The following is a 22,975-nucleotide window of genomic DNA, read 5'->3' as shown; positions in this document are numbered from 1 at the left end:
ACGCTCTTTTATTGAGATCAGGCAAAAGGACAATTTTTGTAAATCAAATTAGGATACAATGTTTGGACCGAATGGAAACCACATGACAAAAGTGGGATCGGTCCTATGCTGGGAAACCATAACAGTCTCACTCCGAAATCGCTGTCTTAATCACACAAGTCTGGAGCCCCCAACCCAATGAAAATCGACGTTCACTAGAAGGACTACTGCCATTGAATTGTTAAGCATCAGCTTATGTGTCAGAGGTCACATTTTTTTATTAATTTCTTAAACTATAGAGTGTGGTAGGAGGGTCCTGATCCCGAAATCCCGTGCTTAAAAACACGAAATCCCGATTTCTCTGATTTATACAATTCCCGACAATCCGAAATTCGAGACAGAATTCCCGGATCCCGCAAGGTTCCTGATCCCGAAATCCCGTGCTTAAAAACACGAAATCCCGATTTCTCTGATTTATACAATTCCCGACAATCCGAAATTCGAGACAGAATTCCCGGATCCCGCAAGGGTCAATCCCGAAATCCCGAGCTTAAAAGCACCCGATCCCGAAGTACCTATAAAGTTCAGTAAAGGGTGTAGAATAGCCGTATAAAATTAATGTAAGAAAACATTTCCGTTATTTGTAAAAATTCATTGTCTTTCAAAAATGCCGTCATGGAGGCGCAAACCGAATTTGTAATAAAAAATTAAAGAATGATAGTATAAAGGATCATCTCAAACAATATCCTTTGTTTGCATTCAAAAAATATATAAAATTTGTAGTAATATAGTATAGTTTAAAAGACATGGTTATACAATCTGTTAATTGAACAAATAAATATATCATTGTCATTACATGTAATTATTTGTTATTGGTATGCTTTGACATTGTTCTCATATCAATTACAAAATGTTCCTTGTTTTAATTTGTACATTAATTTATGCTATACAGTGCAATACACAAAAAGGTAAGAAGCACCTGCTTTTCCTTTGTAGCTATGCGGTGGATGGGTTGATGCGGTAACGTCATAATGATAAACATGACGTCATATTGCACAACGTACGAATTCAAAATATACTGGTATCTGTGACAACGTTTTACAGTGTAATATTTAGGGAATAAATGGAGAAATACTATGTTATTCATAGAACTTTGATGGTCATTTTTTTTCTAGTATCATTAATACATACATGCAGTATGTTATTTATAAATAAACTGTTTGTTTGGAGTCCTTTGGACAAAGGAACAGCTAGTTCAAGTAGTTAGTTGCATTTTTGTTGAGCTTTTTATTCTGATAGTTTTCTTCTTCACTTATTAGAAATGAGAAGATGTGGCATTAGTGCCAATAAAACAACGTTTTCTTTTTTTTTTTGTAAAGAATAAAGGAACAGTAACATTATTTCAAAAACTTGAATCACTCATTTCGTTTACCGATTTATCTTACCTACTGCTGCTTTCGAATTTACATCAAATATTGGTCTTGTCTTCTGTTTTTTTACATCATAATGGACCTTTCCGTAGTAGATTTTATTTATCACACCACAAGAACATGCCACATACAGAATGCACCCTAGACCACACTTTGTTTCTTCGGTAACGTTGGTAAACTGAAGTGGTAATTCACAGTCTACACAACCTGCTTTTAGCTGTTTGTCCATCTCATATGGTTCAAAAACACGCCTCTCTCCTGGTATCCAGATACATGAGTCTAACTGTCTTGGTTCATTGATTTCAGCTTCAAACAAATTGTCCGTTTCGTATATAATTTTCATTTTTACACTTAAATCAATACGTCGTTTGCATTCTCCTGCCTTCGTGAAACGACCATTCGAGCGGGCCGCCATTTTAGAAATCGGCGGACTCGAAAACGGCGACGTCATAATACAGTTACGACACTATAGCGGCGCCGAGAGCGATGCGTATAAACAATAGTGTGATTTCCCTTTAAGGCGCAATGTTTTCATTAAGTTTTACCCTTGTGTGTACGTACTTCACAAAATTGGTATCAGTTGTTTAATATCTTTGCTTCAGCAATGTTCAAGTTCAACCAAATCATGCAAATGTCATTCAACTTACACATAATGCTCATTACAACAAAATACATGTACAGGTCAAGTATGAATTTACATGATTTAAGAAGCGTCACTTAAAACATTCTTGAGGTATGCCGATTTTAAATGGAAAAGTTGCTGATTTTTCTGTTTCTTTCTTTAAGTTAAGTTTGCTTTAATCAAATGTTATGATTGTTATATACAATGCTTATTACCACAAAACACAGATCAAGTTTGAAATTTTGGGGTGTAACTTATACTGTTCTCGAGTTATGCCCCTTTATAAATGAAAGAATTAGTGATTTTTTTGTTTCCTTTCCCTAACTTTAATGTGCCTCTACAGAATGTTATAAACTTAAATAATTTTAATGCTTATTACCACAAAATTCAGGTCAAGTATCAACTTTTGTAGCTTGAAGCCTTCACTTTAACTGTTCTAGAGTTATAATGCCCCTTTATAATGTTACATTGTATATGCAAGTGGGGGCATCCTCTGTGTCCCATTGACACATTCCCCATTTATTTTTAATCATTATAAAGATAGGAATAGAAAATGGTATTAAGTTTGGATGATTACTTCTTTAAATTTTTTTTTTAAATTTAATCTACAAACTATCATTACTTTGTACAGCATGTACAGAGAATTTTATGATAAATCTTCACTACAATAGATTCTTTTTACACCTGATTTATCATGTTACACTAACAAGAATATACATGTACATGTAGATGCCTATGATAATGGAATCAGTAGAGATTTATATTGCTAGTGCTACCACATGTACCTTGGCAAGCTTAAGGGAAATATCATATATAAATTTGACATCATACTCAGACATTTAAAAGATCTACAACATGTACAAACTTGCTATAAACTCTAATTCATTCATCTGCTCTTTGGTTGGGTTGTTGTCTCTTTTATGTATTCCTCATCTCCATTCTCAATTTTATTCAAGGAATATACTATCAATTTACACTGTAAACTTTACATTTTAAGTGCATATGAGATGAAGTTCAAGACTGTTAGAGAAGGTCAACAAGCTGTTATTTATAACCATTTGGGTCAAGGAAGACTTCTTGAAGGACCTCAAAGGGTAGGTACATGTATGTCTACTTTAACTAGATGGTCTGAAATTGAGCCTTGGGCACAGCAAGCTGCAAAAATCTAAACAAGGGTCAAGGATCAGATCACACATTAATAGTTATAAGATAAATCATTCTGCAACTTCCAGAAATATTTAAAGCCTGCATCATCACACTGGGACCCATATTTAGACAACGTCAAGCAGTGATTTTTTACTCGCCTGCAACATATTTCACAAAGTCATGGATAACAGATTTGAGCAAGCATGCGTGTTGTAATCAAATGTTTAATATAAAAAAGATGTACATGTAGTATGATTGCCAGTGAGACAACTCTCCACAGGAGACCAAATGACACAGTAATTTAAAACAACTTTAGGTGATCACCGTAGGCCCTTTAACAATGAGCAAAGCCCATACAGCATATTCAGCTATGTGTATAAAGGGCACAGAAATGACAATGTAAAACAATTCAATTGAGAAAACTAAAGGCCTAATTTATTGTGAAAAATTGAACCAAAAACAAATATATTTTATGTAGTACAAAAACAAACGACAACCACTGAATTACAGGCACATACAAACAGAATGTGACAGGGTTTATAATTTGGTCAGTTTTTTAGGAGGATCACTTACAAATGTATGATAAATAAAAGACAATTGGTACCATTTGTATTGGTATAAGGTTTACATGATTACAAAAATGTACATGCCATTTTTGTGAAGATTATTATTGTATGTATATTTTTTAAAGCTATTTTTTTCTTTAAAATAACTTCATTGTACATTGATCAGTGGCGGATCCAGAGGGGGGTTCCGGGAGTGCGCACCCCCCCTTTATTTTTGCCGATCAATGCATTGGTATCGGGACATATGTTTTGCACCCCCCCCCCCCCCCCCCCCTTTGCCCTGGGTTAGCACCCCCCCCCCCTTTCGAAAATTCCTGCATCCGCCCCTGTTGATTTTATGTGTATTTTAATTTATAGAGGCCTGCAGGTTTACCTAGTAAAAAAGTAGATAAAATGGTGAATTAATAAACAGAAGATGATAATTTTATTGAGTTTATTATTGAATTTTGAAAAAAAAAAACCATTTATGGTAAAATTAACATTTATTCAATACACCACATTAAAGTTCATCCATCCAGAGAAAAAACTCGTCAATTATGCGCGCCTTTATGACGTCATTTACCAGATAGATGGGGTCATCATTGTGCAGGATAATCTAGAAATATTATTTGTTTTGTAAGTACTTAATTACAATTCCCTAATAGTCCATCAGCTGGTATGGCAAAAATTCAGTTCTGTGTTACACCCCAGGGTACCGCAATGTTTTTGTATAAATTTAAAGAGTAATATCTGAAGAATATTTTAAGAGGTGTTAGACTTTTGAAAAAGTGTCCAAAAGGGACTAAAAGGGGACTTATTTAAGGGTATATCAAAAATTTTGTTTTGCACATATTTACAGAAAAATGTAAAAATAACCAAGTATTCAGTACTATACTTTTTATTAAATGGAACACATCATATCTTATTAAAACGCAGGCTAATTTTTAATAAACTTTTACATCGTAGAGGACAAGAAAAAAAGGGGGAGGGTAATTTCCAAAAGTGATGATTTTGAATGAAAAGTAGCATACGTACTAATTTTCTTGATAAAATGGCATATTTTTTTCACATTGAAACATAGAGCATAAAGTATATACAAGCTGTTGAAAAAAATTTAAAGGTAAGAAACAAAAACATTGAATCAACGACAAACACAAACATAAGCAACCAGAAATGCACGATTCTGTCACAAATTTATGCATCACATTCATGAAATAACTCACATATTAAAACACACAAAACTGTCAGGGTTTCTAGATTTTTTTTTTTTTTTAAATTTAACAATCGAATCACCATATTTTAAGGTCATTCCATAGAATCATCATTAGTTTGGTCACCTGCATCTACCGAATAATCATTATCATCATTTCCATCATCTTCGTCGTCATCGTTAGCAATATCAACGATTTGAAAATGCTTACATCTACAAGCTTTCGAGAATTAACATACAGCTATCTGTTCAGGATAAACCTTGTTGAACACATGAACATCTTTTTTGGCACAACCAGCTTGACATGAACAGCACATCAGAATTATCAAAGCATCGTGGTTGGTCTAGCAAATTGATACTGATCAAAGCGCTCTAAAACATTCAAACATAATTGTTTGGCAACATACCAGTGTTGTGTTTAAGAGTAGATTACCAAATATTTGTCTGAAAGTTGGCTTGTTTAATATGCTTTAACATTGCATCTTTGGCATTTCAAAACGTTCTGATCTTATTCATCGATATTTTCAATTTCGTAGCCATATATAGAACACGAAAACCTCTCCAGTGTTTTGACAACTCGTCGCCAACCTATTCAAAGGTTACAACAAGATGGAATAGACCTTCTGAAAACTCCACATAACGTGTCAAAAAGCCGAATGCTTTGCTTTTTTTTTCTTTAGCAGACAAATCACTTACAGAATCACAACCTGTATTGGCGTGAACTCCTGGCAGTTTTCTACAAACATTCTCACCAAATTTCTCACACATTGATTGCACATTTAAAAATTTGCATTGATATGCAACTGTGAAAATAGTAAGCCAATACTTCCACATCAGTGTCAGAAGGTCTTTTAACAATGGAGTCATAACATTTGTCAGCTGCATGTTTTTGCATTAAGAAACATTTTTTTTATCGGCTTCTTCCTGTTAGATTATGAGCAAAAACCATTCTACGCTATATCATTTTCAACATATATTTTGTGGCACATACTTCCATGTGATACAAATAAATCAATACATTCATGTGTAAATTTATAGGATTGTTTCTCTTTTCAAAACCAAAGAATTCAATGAAAGCAACTTTGTTTCCCCCAACTAACAAATATTTATTCCATTCCCAAGAACACGATTGTGATGGTTTAGAACTTATCGTAATGATTTGCCCTCCCAAGGACTTGTCGTTCTAATTTCTTTATGCATATTGTTGGATACTAATCAGTGACAAAATCAATGCCAGACCACTTTTCGAAACTAAAAGGATGGTTTTTAAAATAATAACTACCAAATCGAAAATAATGCTCGGTATCCTAGAAATGGTTTGAATAACTGCCATGTCATCAAATATCCACCTGCTTTCCTAAGGAATGAATCTTTTCTTAAAGACCACTCAGGACAGATTTCAATTTTTCAAAGTTTGCAAGAGACATTTGAAGAGAACTTATTCAAACTGGAGAACCTATCGCATAACCAACTATCTTGTCTGGGCTATAACAAGCAGGCGACATTCTTTTTCATCTGCTTTCAATGTTTTGTTGTTCTTATCAGCCGTTAACTGCTTGCCTTTTATTTCCTTTTTTAAAAATGTAAGCAATAATTTTCTTTTGAGTGTTTTGAAGATATCGGTTGACTTTTGAATAAGGCGTTCCGTAATGAAAATTTCTGAAGCAATTTTTTCTTTTCCATAGGCGTTTAGAAGGTCACACATTAATTCCGAAGAAGCAACATAACCCGAGAACAAGCCATATAACTGCTCAGATGTTATAATGGAATTGGCCAGCTTTGCAGTGTCTGAAACAATTTCAAAACATCAGTTTCATCTCGCTTCATTCGAGTTTTTCTGAGTTCTTTTTGGGCGGATGTTTCAGGGTCAACCATTCCTACCAATGGTTTTTAAAAATGTAAGCAATGATTTTCTTTCGAGTGTTTTGAAGATATCGGTTGACTTTTGAATAAGGCGTTCCGTAATGAAAATTTCTGAAGCAAATTTTCCCTTTTCATAGGCGTTTAGAAGGTCGCACATTAATTCCGAAGAAGCAACATAACCCGAGAACAAGCCATATAACTGCTCAGATGTTATAATGGAATTGGTCAGCTTTGCAGGGTCTGAAACAATTTCAAAACATCAGATTCATCTCGCTTCATTCGAGTTTTTCTGAGTTCTTTTTGAGCGGATGTTTCAGGGTCAACCATTCCTACCAAATCTCGACATTTTAAGGATATTGAAGCTCTTTCATGTGCAATTACAAAAAAATGATTTAGCAACCAACGTTTATCAGATTTAAAACCAACAAAACCATTTTTTTTTTGCATCTCTAAGAAACCTAAGAAAGTAAAAAGTATTACCAAATCCCACAACTGGCTATTTGACGTTCGTTCAAAGCGATGTTTGTCGATTGAATGACTTAACAATCGTAAGTCAATCACTACATAGCTAAAACACAATTTGTTATCAAGCACACCTTTATTGAGGTCGATAGAGTGCACCTTTTCTGAACTCAATATTTCGTTTCACATTCACTTCATAAAATAATTTGTCTCACAAAAACATCATGAATCGACAATTCAGTTGCAAATTGATAATGCTTATGTGTGAATACATTGTACATGTTGTATACTGAATCAAAGGCGGTAATTTGATGATTTCCGGTATTTCACGAGTATTTGCACGTACATATATTTTATTAAATAATTCATATTTTAGACGATATATAAATACTGAAAATGAATTAAACATTGCATAATGATTAATTCTCAAGTTTAGTTAACTAAAACGGGTAATTGTATAACGAATTACTTTAAGAAAATATGCCTTAATTTGAACCAAAAAAAATGGATTGTTTGTCATGTAAAAAAAAACAAATTTGTAAACCAAAAATCTCCCGAGTTACATTTAATATGATAGTTTTGTATCTGTTTTAGTTGTTTAAACGTATACTTTAAAAAAATTTAAATGCTTTATATTAAAATTTTTAATTAAAAATTACTTAGTCGTGATTGCTAAATGAGGGGACCATTGGAAGGGACGTTTTTACTCCTCTTTTGGACACTTTTTTTTTAGTCTAACACCTTGTATTTTATCAATAAGATAATTAAGTTGAATTCTATCAAAAAAAATCGCGGTACCCTGGGGTGTAACACAAACTCCTTAACTAGCGCGCTTTTGAGAACTAGCTGATGGACTATAATGACAGCAGAGCTGATTGTCAATTATTAGAATTTAATTTGCCCAATAGTTCGTGCAATATAATATTCTAGTTTTCCTGGCCACTCTCTCAACATTGGAACGGAAGTGACGATGCCCCTAAATGCACGAATGATGTTCACTAAAACCAGAGTTTTTGACGGAAATGCTTCGAACTCAAAAGTTGTCTATTGACAGTGATTTTTTTTTTTATTTTAACATGTAAAGATGTATTCAAAAATTGTATATAAAAATAATGTTTGGAATGTTATTTTATTTATTTCAGATTTTTCTTTATCGGGAAAGGTTGACATACCTGAAGCTATTTACAGCCGATTTGTACGATTATCTTGTTGTCAAAGACATAGATGGAAATGTTACCAACAAAAGAGGGTATGTCATTGACTGCCAAATGTTTGAACCCACGATTTTATCATTTAGATTATTCTATTCATTCTTTATCTCAGATAATATTTAGCTAGAAAAATCCATGGATTGTCATGCATCATACTGTGGATTCATTTGATTTCGTGGTTTAGAAAATCTATGTATACAAAGCCTTTAGAAAATGTGTGATTTGTTGAACATTTGTATTCGTGGTTCATCTGTAACCACGAAAATTTATATCCAACAAATAATAATGAATCCACAGTAAATGTATTCACATATCTCATCTGGGTTCTTATTATTTAAGGCAATTCCATGAGTCCTGAACACATGCGAATCTTTCTGGACTCATCTTTTTGGAACTAGTGAGTCTAAAAAAGAGAGGTGAAAGATACCAGAGGGACATCATGGACATTTATGCTCATAAGTCAAAAATAAATTTGACCAAGCCATGGCTAAAAAAAGAAAAAAGACAAACAAGAGAACACAAGACACTACATATAGAAAACTAAAGTCTTAGCAACACAACCCCAACTCAAAACTTGGAGTGATCTCAAGTGCTCTGGAAGGGTAAACAGATGCTCTTAAATGCATCAGGATTGTAAAATATTGTTTCAACTACATGTAAGCACATTAATCTAAAAAAGAAAAAAGACAAACAGTCAAACAATTGTTCACAAAACACAAAATAGAAAACTAAATCAGGAGTGTACAGAATTTAACACCAGTACGGATAATTCATACACCCTAACGGCAGGCCTGAGGCTTAGCCAAAGGGTGTATGCATTTTTAACATAGGTGTAAAATTCAGTTCACCACTGATTACACCAAGATAACAAATTTTTTTTTTGGGAAGAGTTCCTTTGCTCATTTTTAAATCAGGATGCATAATAGAAAAATGCTAATGGAGAATTTTTCATTGAGGGAACAAGAAATAATATATTAAATTGTCTAACATTAATTGTCTAAGGGCTGCTGTTTTAAATTTCAAATAAAATTATAAATCATTGAGTTAAAAGAGGTTTTTTTTCAAACCGAGAATAGAAAGAAAGAAAAAAGTATATTTAATCATATTATGGAAACAATACATAATACAGAAGTTGTAACTCTTTATGATGCCTTCAACCATGAACTAAAGAAACATAAAATGTGCTTATTGTAAACTATGGGTATGTATAAAATCTATAACATTTGATTTTAATTTTGTTTTCAGACCGTGTAAGATGTTTTGTAATCCTCTCCTGGTAGAAAGTATAGAAGTAAACCAGGCTATAAAGATAGATGCCAATCACATGGTTGTTGTTTACAAACGTCTTAAAGACTCAGATGTCCAGAGGAGAGTAATTCAAGGTCCGTCTGTGTTTGTACCAGAAGCAGAGGAATGGTTAGCTTATTGTGTCAATTGAACATAAAAAAGAAGATGTTGCTTCACTGATATTGTACTGATTTGCACACGAGTTGTTGTGAGCTTCCTCTCTTATTTGTATACCATCTCACTTCTACTTAAGTATCGTTGCAATTGGATAACTTTCTTACTTATCCTCATTGTAATGTGTGTCCTATATAACCTCTCTTCAATATATGTGTCATGTCTTCAATACAGATCAATTTTGAAGAAAGAAACAAAGATATCATACATTAATCTTACAATCTTACAATAAAAAAATTGTAAATTTGTACAATATACATGAATGCAAGAAAAAGAATGTTAATGGTTTAAATTTCATCGTTGTAAATTTCAATTTTAAAAACCAAACGTTTTGTCACTTATTTTAAAGAAGTTAATTTAGAACTAGTTTGTATGTATTTTGGCACAGATCAAGTACAAATTTAGGAAGTGTTACTTTTAACATTCTTGAGTTATGTCCCTTTATAACTTTATATGCAAGCGAGGGTATCACCTGTGTCCCATGGACACCTTCCCCATTTATTAAAATCTTAATCATGATATTGTAATATTGTGTTTACTTGTATTGTGATATATATTTTTTTTTTGTAGGTTACATCAATTTAGTTGGCACGGATGTGATGCTAAAGACAAAACAAGGATGATTCCAGGATTTTATAAATTTCAACAATTAGCAGTTATACCAGATCAGTTCTACTATAATGTAGGTGTTATTTTTCATGTAATAGTCCATTATAATTCTAAATTTATAAGGGAGCAACCATTTAAATTCAAAGTGGGGGTTCTGTTTTTTTGTCTAAGACAGAAATTTTTGTTCATGCAAAATGCAAACGTTTTTTTTTTTGACACTGTCAATCAAATTTTTTTTTCTTTCAAAATTTAACATAATAAGGTATGGGGAAAATCTGGATCCAGAATAATTTTATTGCCATCTACCTGACCACAATATTTTTTCATTGAATTGGGGACTAGAATATTATTTTAGCAAAAAATTATAACCCCTCTCTTGAAGTTAAATGAACGTTTCCTTATTGGAGTTATTGAACAATACACATAATTAAGAGATTTATCATTTTTCATTCTTGGCATGCTGCATAGAAATAATTCTATTAAAATTTGAAGTGCATGGTATTTAGTTTTAGGACTTATCTGGTTGCAATTTTCACAAAAACAAAAACATCACACACAATTCCCGAATCCTTACCAATTGCATGAGTAGCTGAAAATAACTATGATGGAATAGTTTGTTTAGATGTCTAGATGGCCTAGGAAACTGAGATGTAATTTTAACTCATATAACATGTAAATTGATTGTTTTTCATTGGCAGGTGAAAGAAGTAAGAACTCTTGATGACACAATGATAACAGTCAAACTGATGATATTCTATGAACTTAAAGACGTGATAAAAATGGTATGTTTTATTGATACATGTAAAAACAAAAATATTATTCAGTTCCGTTATTGTTATAATAAATGGTTATTTTGAATGTTCAATGAATAAAAAAAAGCTAATTATAAAAAATATGATGTTGAGATTTTCCAGTTTTTATTAGCTCACCTGGCCTAAAGGGCCAAGTGAGCTTTTCTCATCACTTGGCGTCCGGCGTCTGTCGTTGTCGTCATGCGTTAGCTTTTACAAAAATCTTCTCCTCTGAAACTCCTGGGCCAAATCAAACCAAACTTGGCCACAATCATCATTGGGGTATCTAGTTTAAAAAATGTGTGGCGTGACCCGGTCATCCAACCAAGATGGCCGCCACGGCTAAAAATAGAACATAGGGGTAAAATGCAGTTTTTGGCTTATAACTCAAAAACCAAAGCATTTAGAGGAAATCTGACATGGGGTGAAAATGTTTATCAGGTCAAGATCTATCTGCCCTGAAATTTTCAGATGAATCGGTTAAACCTGTTGTTGGGTTGCTGCCCCTGAATTGGTAATTTTGAGGAAATTTTGCTGTTTTTGGTTATTATCTTGAATATTATTATAGATAGAGATAAACTGTAAACAGTAATAATGTTCAGCAAAGTTAGATTTACAAATAAGTCAACATGACCGAAATGGTCAGTTGACCCTTTAGGAGTTATTGCCCTTTATAGTCTATTTTTAACCATTTTTCATAAATCTAAGTAATCTTTTACAAAAATCTTCTCCTCTGAAACTACTGAGCCAAATTAATCCAAACTTGGCCACAATCATCTTTGGGGTATCTAGTTTAAAAAATGTGTGGCGTGACCCGGTCAACCAACCAAGATGGCCGCCACGGCTAAAAATAGAACATAGGGGTAAAATGCAGTTTTTGGCTTATAACTCAAAAACCAAAGCATTTTGAGGAAATTTGACATGGGATAAAAATGTTTATCAGGTCAATATCTATCTGCCCTGAAATTTTCAGATGAATTGGACAATCGGTTGTTGGCTTGCTGCCCTCCAATTGGTAATTTTTAAAGAAATTTTGCCGTTTTTGGTTATTATCTTGAATACTATTATAGATAGAGATAAACTGTAAACAGCAAAGTAAGATCTACAAATAAGTCAACATGACCTTAATGGTCAATTGACCCCTTAAGGAGTTATTGCCCTTTATAGTCAATTTTTAACAATTTTCATTAATTCTGTAAATTTATGTAAATTTTAACCAAATATTTTTCTCTGTAACTAATGGGCAAGGTTCATTATAGATATAATTGTAAGAAGCAAGAACGTTCAGTAAAGTAAGAACTTCAAACACATCACCATCACCAAAATACAATTTTGTCATGAATCCATTTGTGTCCTTTGTTTAATATGCACATAGACCAAGGTGAGCGACACAGGCTCTTTAGAGCCTCTAGTTGGTTGAGGAAGCCATTGTTGAAGACCATTTAATGTAGAATTAATCCAGCTCAGTTAAGAAATTTTCTCTATTTTATGATAGTACAGTAAATTTGATGTGTACTGTCAGTTATTTCAAAAGGAAATCCTTAAACCTAAGTACAAATTCATCTCAAGAACAGTATGGTATATGCTCAAATGATGTTCACTGCCAACTTGATTTTGTCTTATTGTGTAATCCTTAGCTTGAGGAACATGAGGAAAAGGTCCTGATTTCACTCTGACAGATAAGATAAACCAATTAATTATAACCAAAGAAACTTTTGTTCATACCTGTGTTTTATCTTGAGAGTTCCAACTATGTGACTGCAACAACCCCTTTACCCTTTATTGCTAACCTGAATGGAACATTTCCAGAGTCATCTCCTCTTGGTCAAGGTATTTTTTTTCAAGTTTGTGTGTGTGTGTTTGACAAACTAAAACAGGAAAAGTATGATAATGAAATGCCTTCTTATAACATGTATTTTTTTATCTAAACGAAAAGAAAAAATGCAAATTCAATAAAACACATTTGAATAACACAGAATATCTGTCCTTTTTTTCAGCTGGATACAACACAAGATCCAATTGCTGATATGATTAAGTGAGTACAGTTGAATTTAGAAGCATTAATTTATTCGAAAAATGTGTGGTTTTACCCTGAGTAAACAGATGTATAATGTTTTCTGTGATATATATATATATATATACTATATAGATGTATAAAGTTTTGATATATATAAAAAAAAAAAAAATAAAGAGCTGCTGAACCAACGCCTCCTATGTTTTGTGCTGGTAGAGTTCCCTTAAGTTGATACCAGATGATATGCAGGGTGTCAGATAAAAAAAATATTCAAATACCACTACATTGACAACAACACTTAAGTAAACTGCATCTTTTAATTCTGTATACTTTGTCCTAATGAAGCCGATCTAATCGGCGAAACATGTTGACAATAAAGATAAAGTTTTGATATGTATGTAATTTGCCAACTGTAAATTATTTTACCTACTGTTTTTTAACATAAAAAATGAGGATTTGAAAAAGTTCTTTGGAAATTTTTAATAAAGACTACAATAAAGATCTTGAATATATCTGTATTATTAGTTACAAAAATACGGATAGTTTATTTTCTTTTTCAGTGCTGTGTGCTCAGATGTCATTGCATTTTCTGGTAGAATTACGTAAGTTTTATTTCGATTTTTAATGATTAACTAGATTTTAATCCTTTAAAACTATATTCTATAGGTAAAGTATACTGAATCTTTAAAATAAATAAAGAGTTTAAAACAGGAAAAATAAAGTATAATGTTATGATGTGCCACAATGCAAAAACTTAAATGATATAGACAGTAAAAATCAAGAACTTGAACATTTCTGTAACACTACATGTACAATGACTTTGGATTTGGTCAATTGCTTGACAGTGATGAGTTATAAAGGTTAACAACTTTTTTTTATCTGCCATACACCTATTTCTGCACTTCCTGTATTCTGATGTCTTTCAGTGCCAAGGTATGCTTAGCATGGCAATGTGTACACTCTTGTTTTCATACCTTTAAAACAGAAATGATCACAGCCTGCAACTTTTGGTTTTTATGCAGAAAGAAATGCAGGAGTCCATAAAAAAAGTTACTGTAGAATTATATTAAGTTGAAAAAGAATATGTGTAAATAAGTACAAAAAATGTTCCTCTAGCATTATCATACTGTGAAAGTACTTTTATTCATGGGGTACCAATTTTCCTGGTTTTCATGGATGACTTTATCCACGAATTTAAGTGTCCAACGAAATAAAACAACAATTGTCATAATTTTGATCTACGAAAGTCAGATTTCCAGTATTGATATTCCAGTAGTGTTCATTTTATATTCTCATAGTTCTCGTACATGTGGGAAATAATAACTTCATGCTGGGCTTGATTTTGATAATTCAAGATACGTTTATAACATTTGTTTATGTTACTGTTTTCTTTAGGTGACATGTTTATGGCCTAATTAACACCTTTGATGGTCTTTTATCTGTTGATCACTTTATCATGGGTTAGTTAGTGTTATTTACAGGGGTTAATGTTTACTTTGCAATTTCCTTTAATCCAGACTATTTGTAACCTTCTTTTCTAAAGGCTTTAATTTTTCAATTTTTTTTTTTTTTAGAAAACTAAAATCAACGAATTTGAAAACCCACGAACATGTAAATATTGCTCAAACAACCAAAATTGATACCCACGAATTAAAGTACTTTCACAGTATACTTCCTCCAGACTCTGCATTAGTTGATGTGGTCACAAATATTTTATAGGCTATATTTAAAATTTAGAAGACAAAATGCATTGTTAATTGCTTCTTCTTGTGTAATTGCCAGAATTGTAAGTGACCAACATCGTGAAAAGAAAGTTATTAAGTCTTCAACCACATCCTAAAAATACTGCATTCTAGATTTATTAGATGTACTTAAAAGTGGCAGAGTTTAAAATTGTTTACATACATTATATATATCAAAGTTATTTGTCAAAATGTCGTTTGTGCAGATTCATATCAAAAATACTGCTTTTTTTTTCAGATTTGAAGACTTTTTAAAACAGACACATAGATTATCTGAATTGAAGAGCTACTCACAATTGCTACAGAGGGCTGATAGAATCGGTTACACTATACAGAAAGTTGTATTTAGAGGTTACCATGCCAGTGAACAGTTACAGGTCAAACTAATTAAAACTAGAAAATGTATTCGAATTGAGCATTCTAGTTAACAATTTTAGATAAAGGATTCAGCAATTCTAGTGTAAACTGAACTTAACATTAAAATTTTTGTATCATTCAAACATTAATTTTTTAACTTTTCATTACAAATTCTTAATAAACAATTTATAAGTATATTTATTAGTCTTGTGCAAAAAAGGTTTATTCTTTGTACTTTTAAAAAAGACTTTGATTCATGAACATTATGTGTCTTGATTTTATCTATGAAAAATTTAATTTAAGTGGCACTAATGTGATGTTGATAATATTTATGTAAATGCTTTACTTTCAGGCCATGCAAAGCAGTGCAATTGAGTCTAGAACCCAGTTGAGATTAAATGTAGAAATAGAAGAACAAAAACAAAAACTTGCTGATCTTAAGATTACAAAAGAACAAGAGAGAGCTAAATTAGGTAAAATATTGGTTGTATTTGTGTTTTAAATGAAATGATTACATTCTAGATAAGACATCATTCCTCTGAAATCCTTGTTTTGAGCAGTTGGAAAGAAATATTTTAACATTAGGACAAAACTTGTAAAATAAAGAAAAGCATCTTCAAGGAGGACCATTATTAGATACAAATGTTCATTAAGTGATATTCCTTTGTGCAATGTAGTTTTAGAGAAAAAATTGATGAGAATTATTAATAACAATTTCGAAAAATATAACTTTTACTAACATGGTTAAGAAACAGACACACTTATGTCTGCTGGTACAATGCTTTGTAAAATCATGGTAAACAACCATGTTAAGTGTGTTTTCTGAATTTATATTCTTCAGGATTGTAAATATTTTAGAATTCCAAAGAAATAATTGGCTAAGAAATATTCAATATTTGTCAAAAGTATCCTCAAATTGAAATTTTCCAGACTAATATTAATTTTGGCATAGCGGGAGGTTAGAAAAATAGTGGCATAAAATAAAAAGTTGTCAGACAAAAGAGGAATCTTGTGCTGTTTATTAAATATTAAAAGTATCAAATTCATATGTTTAATCTTTGAAAATTGGTGCATTAGTCAAAGGCAAATGCTCACAAGACAATACTAAATATGTTCCTTAAATTCTACTTTTGCATCTTTTTCTTTTAGTTCAGGAAATGGAAAAAGAGAAACAGGATCACAAACAAAAGATGTCCGTTCTGAAGCAGACGCACAATTTAGAGATCAGGAATTTAGAGCAACAACAAGGACTACAAGTCAGATCACTAATGACCAAAGCAAAATTAGGTATAAAGACAAACACTGATCACTGGTATAAAGACAAACACTGATCACTGGTATAAAGACAAACACTGATCACTGGTATAAAGACATACACTGATCACTGGTATAAAGACATACACTGATCACTGGTATAAAGACAAACACTGATCACTGGTATAAAGACAAACACTGATCACTGGTATAAAGACATACACTGATCACTGGTATAAAGACATACACTGATCACTGGTATAAAGACAAACACTGATCACTGGTTTAAAGACATACACTGATCACTGGTATAAAGACATACACTGATCACTGGTATAAAGACATACACTGATCACTGGTATAAAGACAAACACTGATCACTGGTATAAAGACATACACTGATCACTGGTATAAAGACAAACACTGATCACTGGTATAAAGACAAACACTGATCACTGGTATAAAGACATACACTGATCACTGGTATAAAGACATACACTGATCACTGGTATAAAGACATACACTGATCACTGGTATAAAGACATACACTGATCACTGGTATAAAGACATACACTGATCACTGGTATAAAGACATACACTGATCACTGGTATAAAGACAAACACTGATCACTGGTATAAAGACAAACACTGATCACTGGTATAAAGACATACACTGATCACTGGTATAAAGACAAACACTGATCACTGGTATAAAGACATACACTGATCACTGGTATAAAGACATACACTGATCACTGGTATAAAGACAAACACTGATCACTGGTATAAAGACAAACACTGATCACTGGTATAAAGACATACACTGATCACTGGTATAAAGACATACACTGATAAGGTTTTATATAGATATAGGAAGATGTGGTGTGAGTGCCAATGAGACAACTCTCCATCCAAATAACAATTTATAAAAGTTAACCATTATAGGTTAAAGTACGGCCTTCAACACGGAGCCTTGGCTCACACCGAACAACAAGATATAAAGGGCCCCAAAATTACTAGTGTAAAACCATTCAAACAGGAAAACCAACGGTCTAATCTATATAAACAAAACAAGGAATGAGAAACACGTATATATTACATAAACAAATGACAACTACTGTACATTAGATTCCTGACTTAGGACAGGTGCAAACATTTGCAGCGGGATTAAACGTTTTAATGGATCCAAACCTTCTTCCTTTTTCTGAAACAATAGCATAACATCACAACATAGAAAAACACACGATAAAATATCAATTGGCAGACTTAACTCAATCAAAAACGTATGATTACACAATGAACGAATACATTTGATCTGCGATATGAGATAACAAATGTTATTGTTTGAATGCAAAAAGAACAAAACAATTTTGTAAATTCAGCATTTTGTTATTCATTATGATTGTGATTTTTTAAAACTATGAAATTGATTATTACAATTTCAAGAAAAGCTTCATTTTGTTATCATATTTCTATTAGATATCAAAATTCAAGTTCTTATTAAACATTTTAAGTCCTAATATTTACATTTATTAAAATCTCATAACATGCATAATGATTGCTGAATTTACAGCATTTGAAAAGAAATTCTGAAGCACATATTTTTAGCCTATTGAACAAAGTGTAGCTTGTGTTTTTTTTTATCTGCATTAGCTTTAATGCCCCATTATTTAATTTTTGGGTTGTTTATTTACTTATATTTATCTATCCTTTATTGTTAAACCCATATTTGTGTAGTTTTAGCCTATCATTCTCTATTCTGTAAACCCATTGTAGACCCTCATTTAGATGATAGAGTGAATACAAAACACAAACTCTTATTTTATTTGATGTCCTTTTGAAAGGACATGTTCTAAGATGTGAGATTGGGGTTTTAATATTTTTTATGCCCCACCTAGGTAGGGGTATAATGTTTTTGATCTGTGAGTCCATTCTTTTGTTCATTCATCTGTCTGTCCCCCTTTAGGTTAAAAGTTTTTGGTCAAGGTAGTTTTTGTTGAAATTGAAGTCAAATCAAATGAAACTTAGTACACATGTTCCCTATGATATGATCTACCTAAATAATGCAAAATTAAAGTTTTGACCACAATAGCATGGTCCAATAAACATAGAAAATGGTAGTCCAGTTCTATGGACACATTTTTGTTAAACATATTTTCTGTACAATGTTATTTTTTGTTTGTTTAGATCTTAAAAATGGTGAAGATTCCTACAGTACAGAGTACTTAAAGACATTGAAAGATGTAGATATAGACGTGACAGCTTATCTCATATCTCAGATAGACCCACCAGCTGATGAAGAGATACAAATGGTGAAGAAAACAGTCAATACAAGTTTTTAAATTTCCATTACTTACAAAAAAACACTTAATAAACCATTGATTTATACAATATTGTTAACCTCCAGTTTTGCAAGTTTATGAATAAGAATATATGTTAATTTGAATTGTCATACAAATGTGATTACTTCTACTATTTTTAATTTTACAGGAGTGTTGCAAAATTCTATTAATATTGAAAGATTTTCAGTAAATGGATTTTTAATCTTTTCATTTTTGAAATTATGAATATTTGATTTTGATAATATTAACAGATGACGTTTTTTCATTGAACAACTTCAATGAATTTGTTTCAAACAGGCTATTATTTCAACTTGGAATTATTTTTGATTATGGAAGTTTCATAATTTCTTGTGCTTGAATTTTTTACTAAATTCCACGTTTATTCTGTATTTTGATGTTCTGTGTGGCAGACACCACTTTCTATGACAAAGAAGGTAGCACATTTTTAATAGAATATACTGTGCCGTGCACAACACTATCTATACAAAATACATTGTGTGGAAAGTGTTATGCATCACTCAAAACATTATAATACAGAATAAGCATGAAATTAATTTAAAAATCCAAGCACAAGAAATTATGAAAATTCCAAGCTGAAATAATAGCTTGTTTTTAACTCTTTAGGTGCAAAAAATGTTATTAAACTTTCATTTATTGTCTAAAGATAATAAAACGGAGAAGTTTTTGAGTTACTTAATTAAAATGAACAAATATAACTTACTGGAATTTCTATAATAGCAATGAAAAGTTTTGATATGAAATTACACTTTTTTTATATTTATCATTTATTTTTCTATAAATCATATATTCTTTTATGTTGTACATCATGTTCTTAATTTATTTCATTTACACTAAATATATTTACATATTAATTGTATCATTCTTTGTCAATTTTTGAGTACTAAGTATTTTCATGAACAAAATTTATAAAAAAAAACATAACCACTTTTTATAGTTAATAGTTACATGTGTGCAGCTGTGAAATATGTGATAAATATACTTTCTTGATATGTAAATGTGATATCATAATTATTTTTTGTCTTTTGACAGTTTTTGTGTACAGAACAAAGTTGAAAAAAGTCAATTGATTTCCCTTCTTCTTCTTTAGTTACCGAATACAATCAACTTTTTGAGGATTACTTTCCAGCAAATGTGATAGAAATACTTCAAGAAAATTCACCTCTTTTATGTGAAGGTATATGGGTAATCTCGTTGTTAGTACACCAAAATGAAAGTAACATTACATCATGATCATTCATTGAATTTCCATTTTTGAGTTCATTCTTAACAAATCATTTTGGTGTAAGTTTATGAAAATATTACTTGCAGGTATTAGGTTCTGAAACAGCGAATTGAGTTTTTGTAATTTTTTTATGCCCCACCTACGATAGTAGAGGGACAATAGTACCAAATGATGAATACTGTGGAACAAAAATGTTTTGAAATTTTTGAAATTTCTTGGTATTGTTTAATCTTAACACTGTATGTTTTTTATGCCAAGAATAGACTTGTGATATTTTTTCTATATAATAACTTGATAAATATTTTTCATTTACTTATACTTGCCTGATATATAACCAAATTTTGATGTCCTTTACTTTTATTTTATATAAAATTTGTGTTGAAGATGTGCAATACTTAAAAAAAATCCATAGATTTAGATAATAGTAATGAAAATGAAGTTATGATTGTATATCATTCCCAGACTAGTTTACAGGTTCTGAAAGGGTACAAAAATACATACAATTAACCAAAGTATACAGTGCATTGAATTTATTATATAACTACTTTGATTTTTATTTAATGACTCTTTGAAGATAATACACATGCAGTAGTGGTCTTGATTGCTCAAAGCCTCGAATTAGAATTCTAATTTTCAATATTGAGGAAAACTACTAGAAAATGTGATTGCTATGTTTGTGTTAATAAGTTTTTATAGACCTAATAATATTTATGCTTTAAAACAATTGCATTCGTCATATCTAAACATTGAATGTGTTGCAGTTGCAAAACTGTAAAGGTTATTTAATAATGTAATTCCTTCTACATTTTAGTGAGTAAGAAAAAAAACATAGGACTAACTGAAAAAAAACAGTCATTATTTAATATTTAACTATAGCTTTAAATTCTTTATTTTCAAATTAGAAATTCAGTTCTAATCGAATTTGTAATGTTAATAATAAACCACAAGTTTTTTTTTATGTTTTTATTGGACAATCAACCAATCATAATATGTCTTTCCAACAATTATATAAATAACACTTTATAGCTTCAAAATAACAATTGTTTGTTATGATAAATCTTAGTAAATGTTATGCTGAAATCAAAATCATATCTTTGAACATCATGTCTATAACTGGTCATTGATTTTTTTTAAATTTGCAATCAAGGTTAACAGATTTAAATATATTTTCAAAAATCTGCATCATTCCGTTTAATCGAATAGTGTCCTTTCGAAAAGAGATTTCTTTGGTCAGGAAATTGTTGTAAAGTACACAAATGCATATTGTCTGAAATCGAAATGTATTCTTCTTCTCATAGCCAATTATTTAGTTTGCTTGTTACAAATGAGAACTTCTTGTAAGTTGTAGTTTCTTTTTTGTCATACAGCTCTTCCATTCTTACAGTTCTTAGACATCCTTGGTTTCTTATATTCTGCTTTGTACGTACCTGATGAAGGTAAATCCAGACAATCTCATGAAATCTATAAATTGTGTGATTTTATTTAAAAGACTTAAATCATCATTGTAATTTTATCATGTTTTTATTTATTGTGTTTTGTTTTTCTATGATGTATTTTTATTGCTATATTTACTAGAATTGAGATGATTCCTTAATGATATATCTACCTCATTTTTCATTTCATATAATAATCTTTACTAAACTTCATAGATGCCAACCATTACGATTTTTCCGTAGTTTTTCCGATTTTGCGATAAAAACTACGCTATTACGGTCATAGTCGAATAGTTACGGATTCCCAATCATCGCCGTTCAATTTTGTAAAACGCGGATTTTTATCATTACTTTTCCGTCCTGGTCCGGTATTTAGAAAACGCCCACATAATGCTTCCGGTTTCTCGGGAGTTATCAACCTAATGTTGGGCACTAACTGACTTCCGAATAGGCAACCTTGCATTTTATGGAGTAGCTTTCCCCCTTTCTCTACTTCTCCTTGACAAAACGAAAATGTACGAGTCGAGAACATCTGAACAATTAATGAATGGAATACATACTACAGACAACATGTTGAACGACAAATTTTAGAACACATCATTTTGCAACCACAATTCAGTAATTTTTATTAGTAAATGCAAGTTTATGAATGATTACTGAAAACTTTTCAAAAATACGGAAAATTTGATAGTTTGTTACTGATGGTGTCAAAAGGGGGTTGGCATCTATGAAACTTTTTACTCAGCAAAATATTAGGAAACATGTATATTTTTTCAATTGATCACTATATATATCTTGATAAATTTAAAAATGTACATTAAATTTTACAGTCTATTTGAGGTTTTTACTTAGTCATATATAAGTACAACAACTGATATATTACTGTTTCACAGCTTTTTAAAATCTAAATGTGCCTAAGTATGCGTTGATGTAATTTATTTTTTAAACTCGAAAAATGGTCAAAAGATTATTGTCAATGAAGTTTATTAAAATTTTACACATTTGGTGGTGGTTAATCATATTTGAGAGACATCCATCCTTTAAGGGTTATTATATTCCAGCTCAAAAGAAGGGGTGTACAGGTTTACCTCATTCCCTCCATATATCCCCCTCCAATTAATTTTATGTCCCATTTTAATCAGAAACTTTAAATTTGCTCCATGGAACATTAGGCAAACTGTTAAAGAGCATTCTGTACTCCATGACATATTCTGACATTCATTGAATGATTTTAATGTTCCTATTTTAGCATATACATTTA

The 22,975-nt window shown here is 31.3% G+C and overlaps 1 protein-coding gene across 3 annotated transcripts in view; it reads left to right on the top strand.

The window, feature by feature from the left end:
- The window catches only part of LOC134720944 (uncharacterized), a 31,986-nt gene extending 12,407 nt beyond the window's left edge, over positions 1–19,579 (top strand). For 2 of the 3 annotated variants that reach the window (XM_063583547.1, XM_063583548.1), the window contains exons 2-12: positions 3,029–3,125; positions 8,400–8,506; positions 9,714–9,884; positions 10,500–10,611; positions 11,237–11,320; positions 13,327–13,364; positions 13,904–13,945; positions 15,324–15,462; positions 15,795–15,915; positions 16,592–16,729; positions 18,884–19,579. In XM_063583547.1, the coding sequence (XP_063439617.1) occupies positions 3,039–3,125; positions 8,400–8,506; positions 9,714–9,884; positions 10,500–10,611; positions 11,237–11,320; positions 13,327–13,364; positions 13,904–13,945; positions 15,324–15,462; positions 15,795–15,915; positions 16,592–16,729; positions 18,884–19,038 (1,194 nt within the window). In that variant the 5' untranslated portion in view covers positions 3,029–3,038 and the 3' untranslated portion in view covers positions 19,039–19,579. Of the gene's footprint in view, positions 1–2,987; positions 3,126–8,399; positions 8,507–9,713; positions 9,885–10,499; positions 10,612–11,236; positions 11,321–13,326; positions 13,365–13,903; positions 13,946–15,323; positions 15,463–15,794; positions 15,916–16,591; positions 16,730–18,883 lie in introns of all 3 variants that reach the window. The other variant, XM_063583550.1, reaches the window with a different exon arrangement.
- Positions 19,580–22,975: the final 3,396 nt, after the last annotated feature.

Source organism: Mytilus trossulus, chromosome 6, assembly GCF_036588685.1.
Source record: "Mytilus trossulus isolate FHL-02 chromosome 6, PNRI_Mtr1.1.1.hap1, whole genome shotgun sequence".
Taxonomy (NCBI): Eukaryota; Metazoa; Mollusca; class Bivalvia; order Mytilida; family Mytilidae; genus Mytilus; species Mytilus trossulus.
Note: the sequence above shows the minus strand (reverse complement) of the source record. Positions and strands in the feature narration are given on the sequence as shown.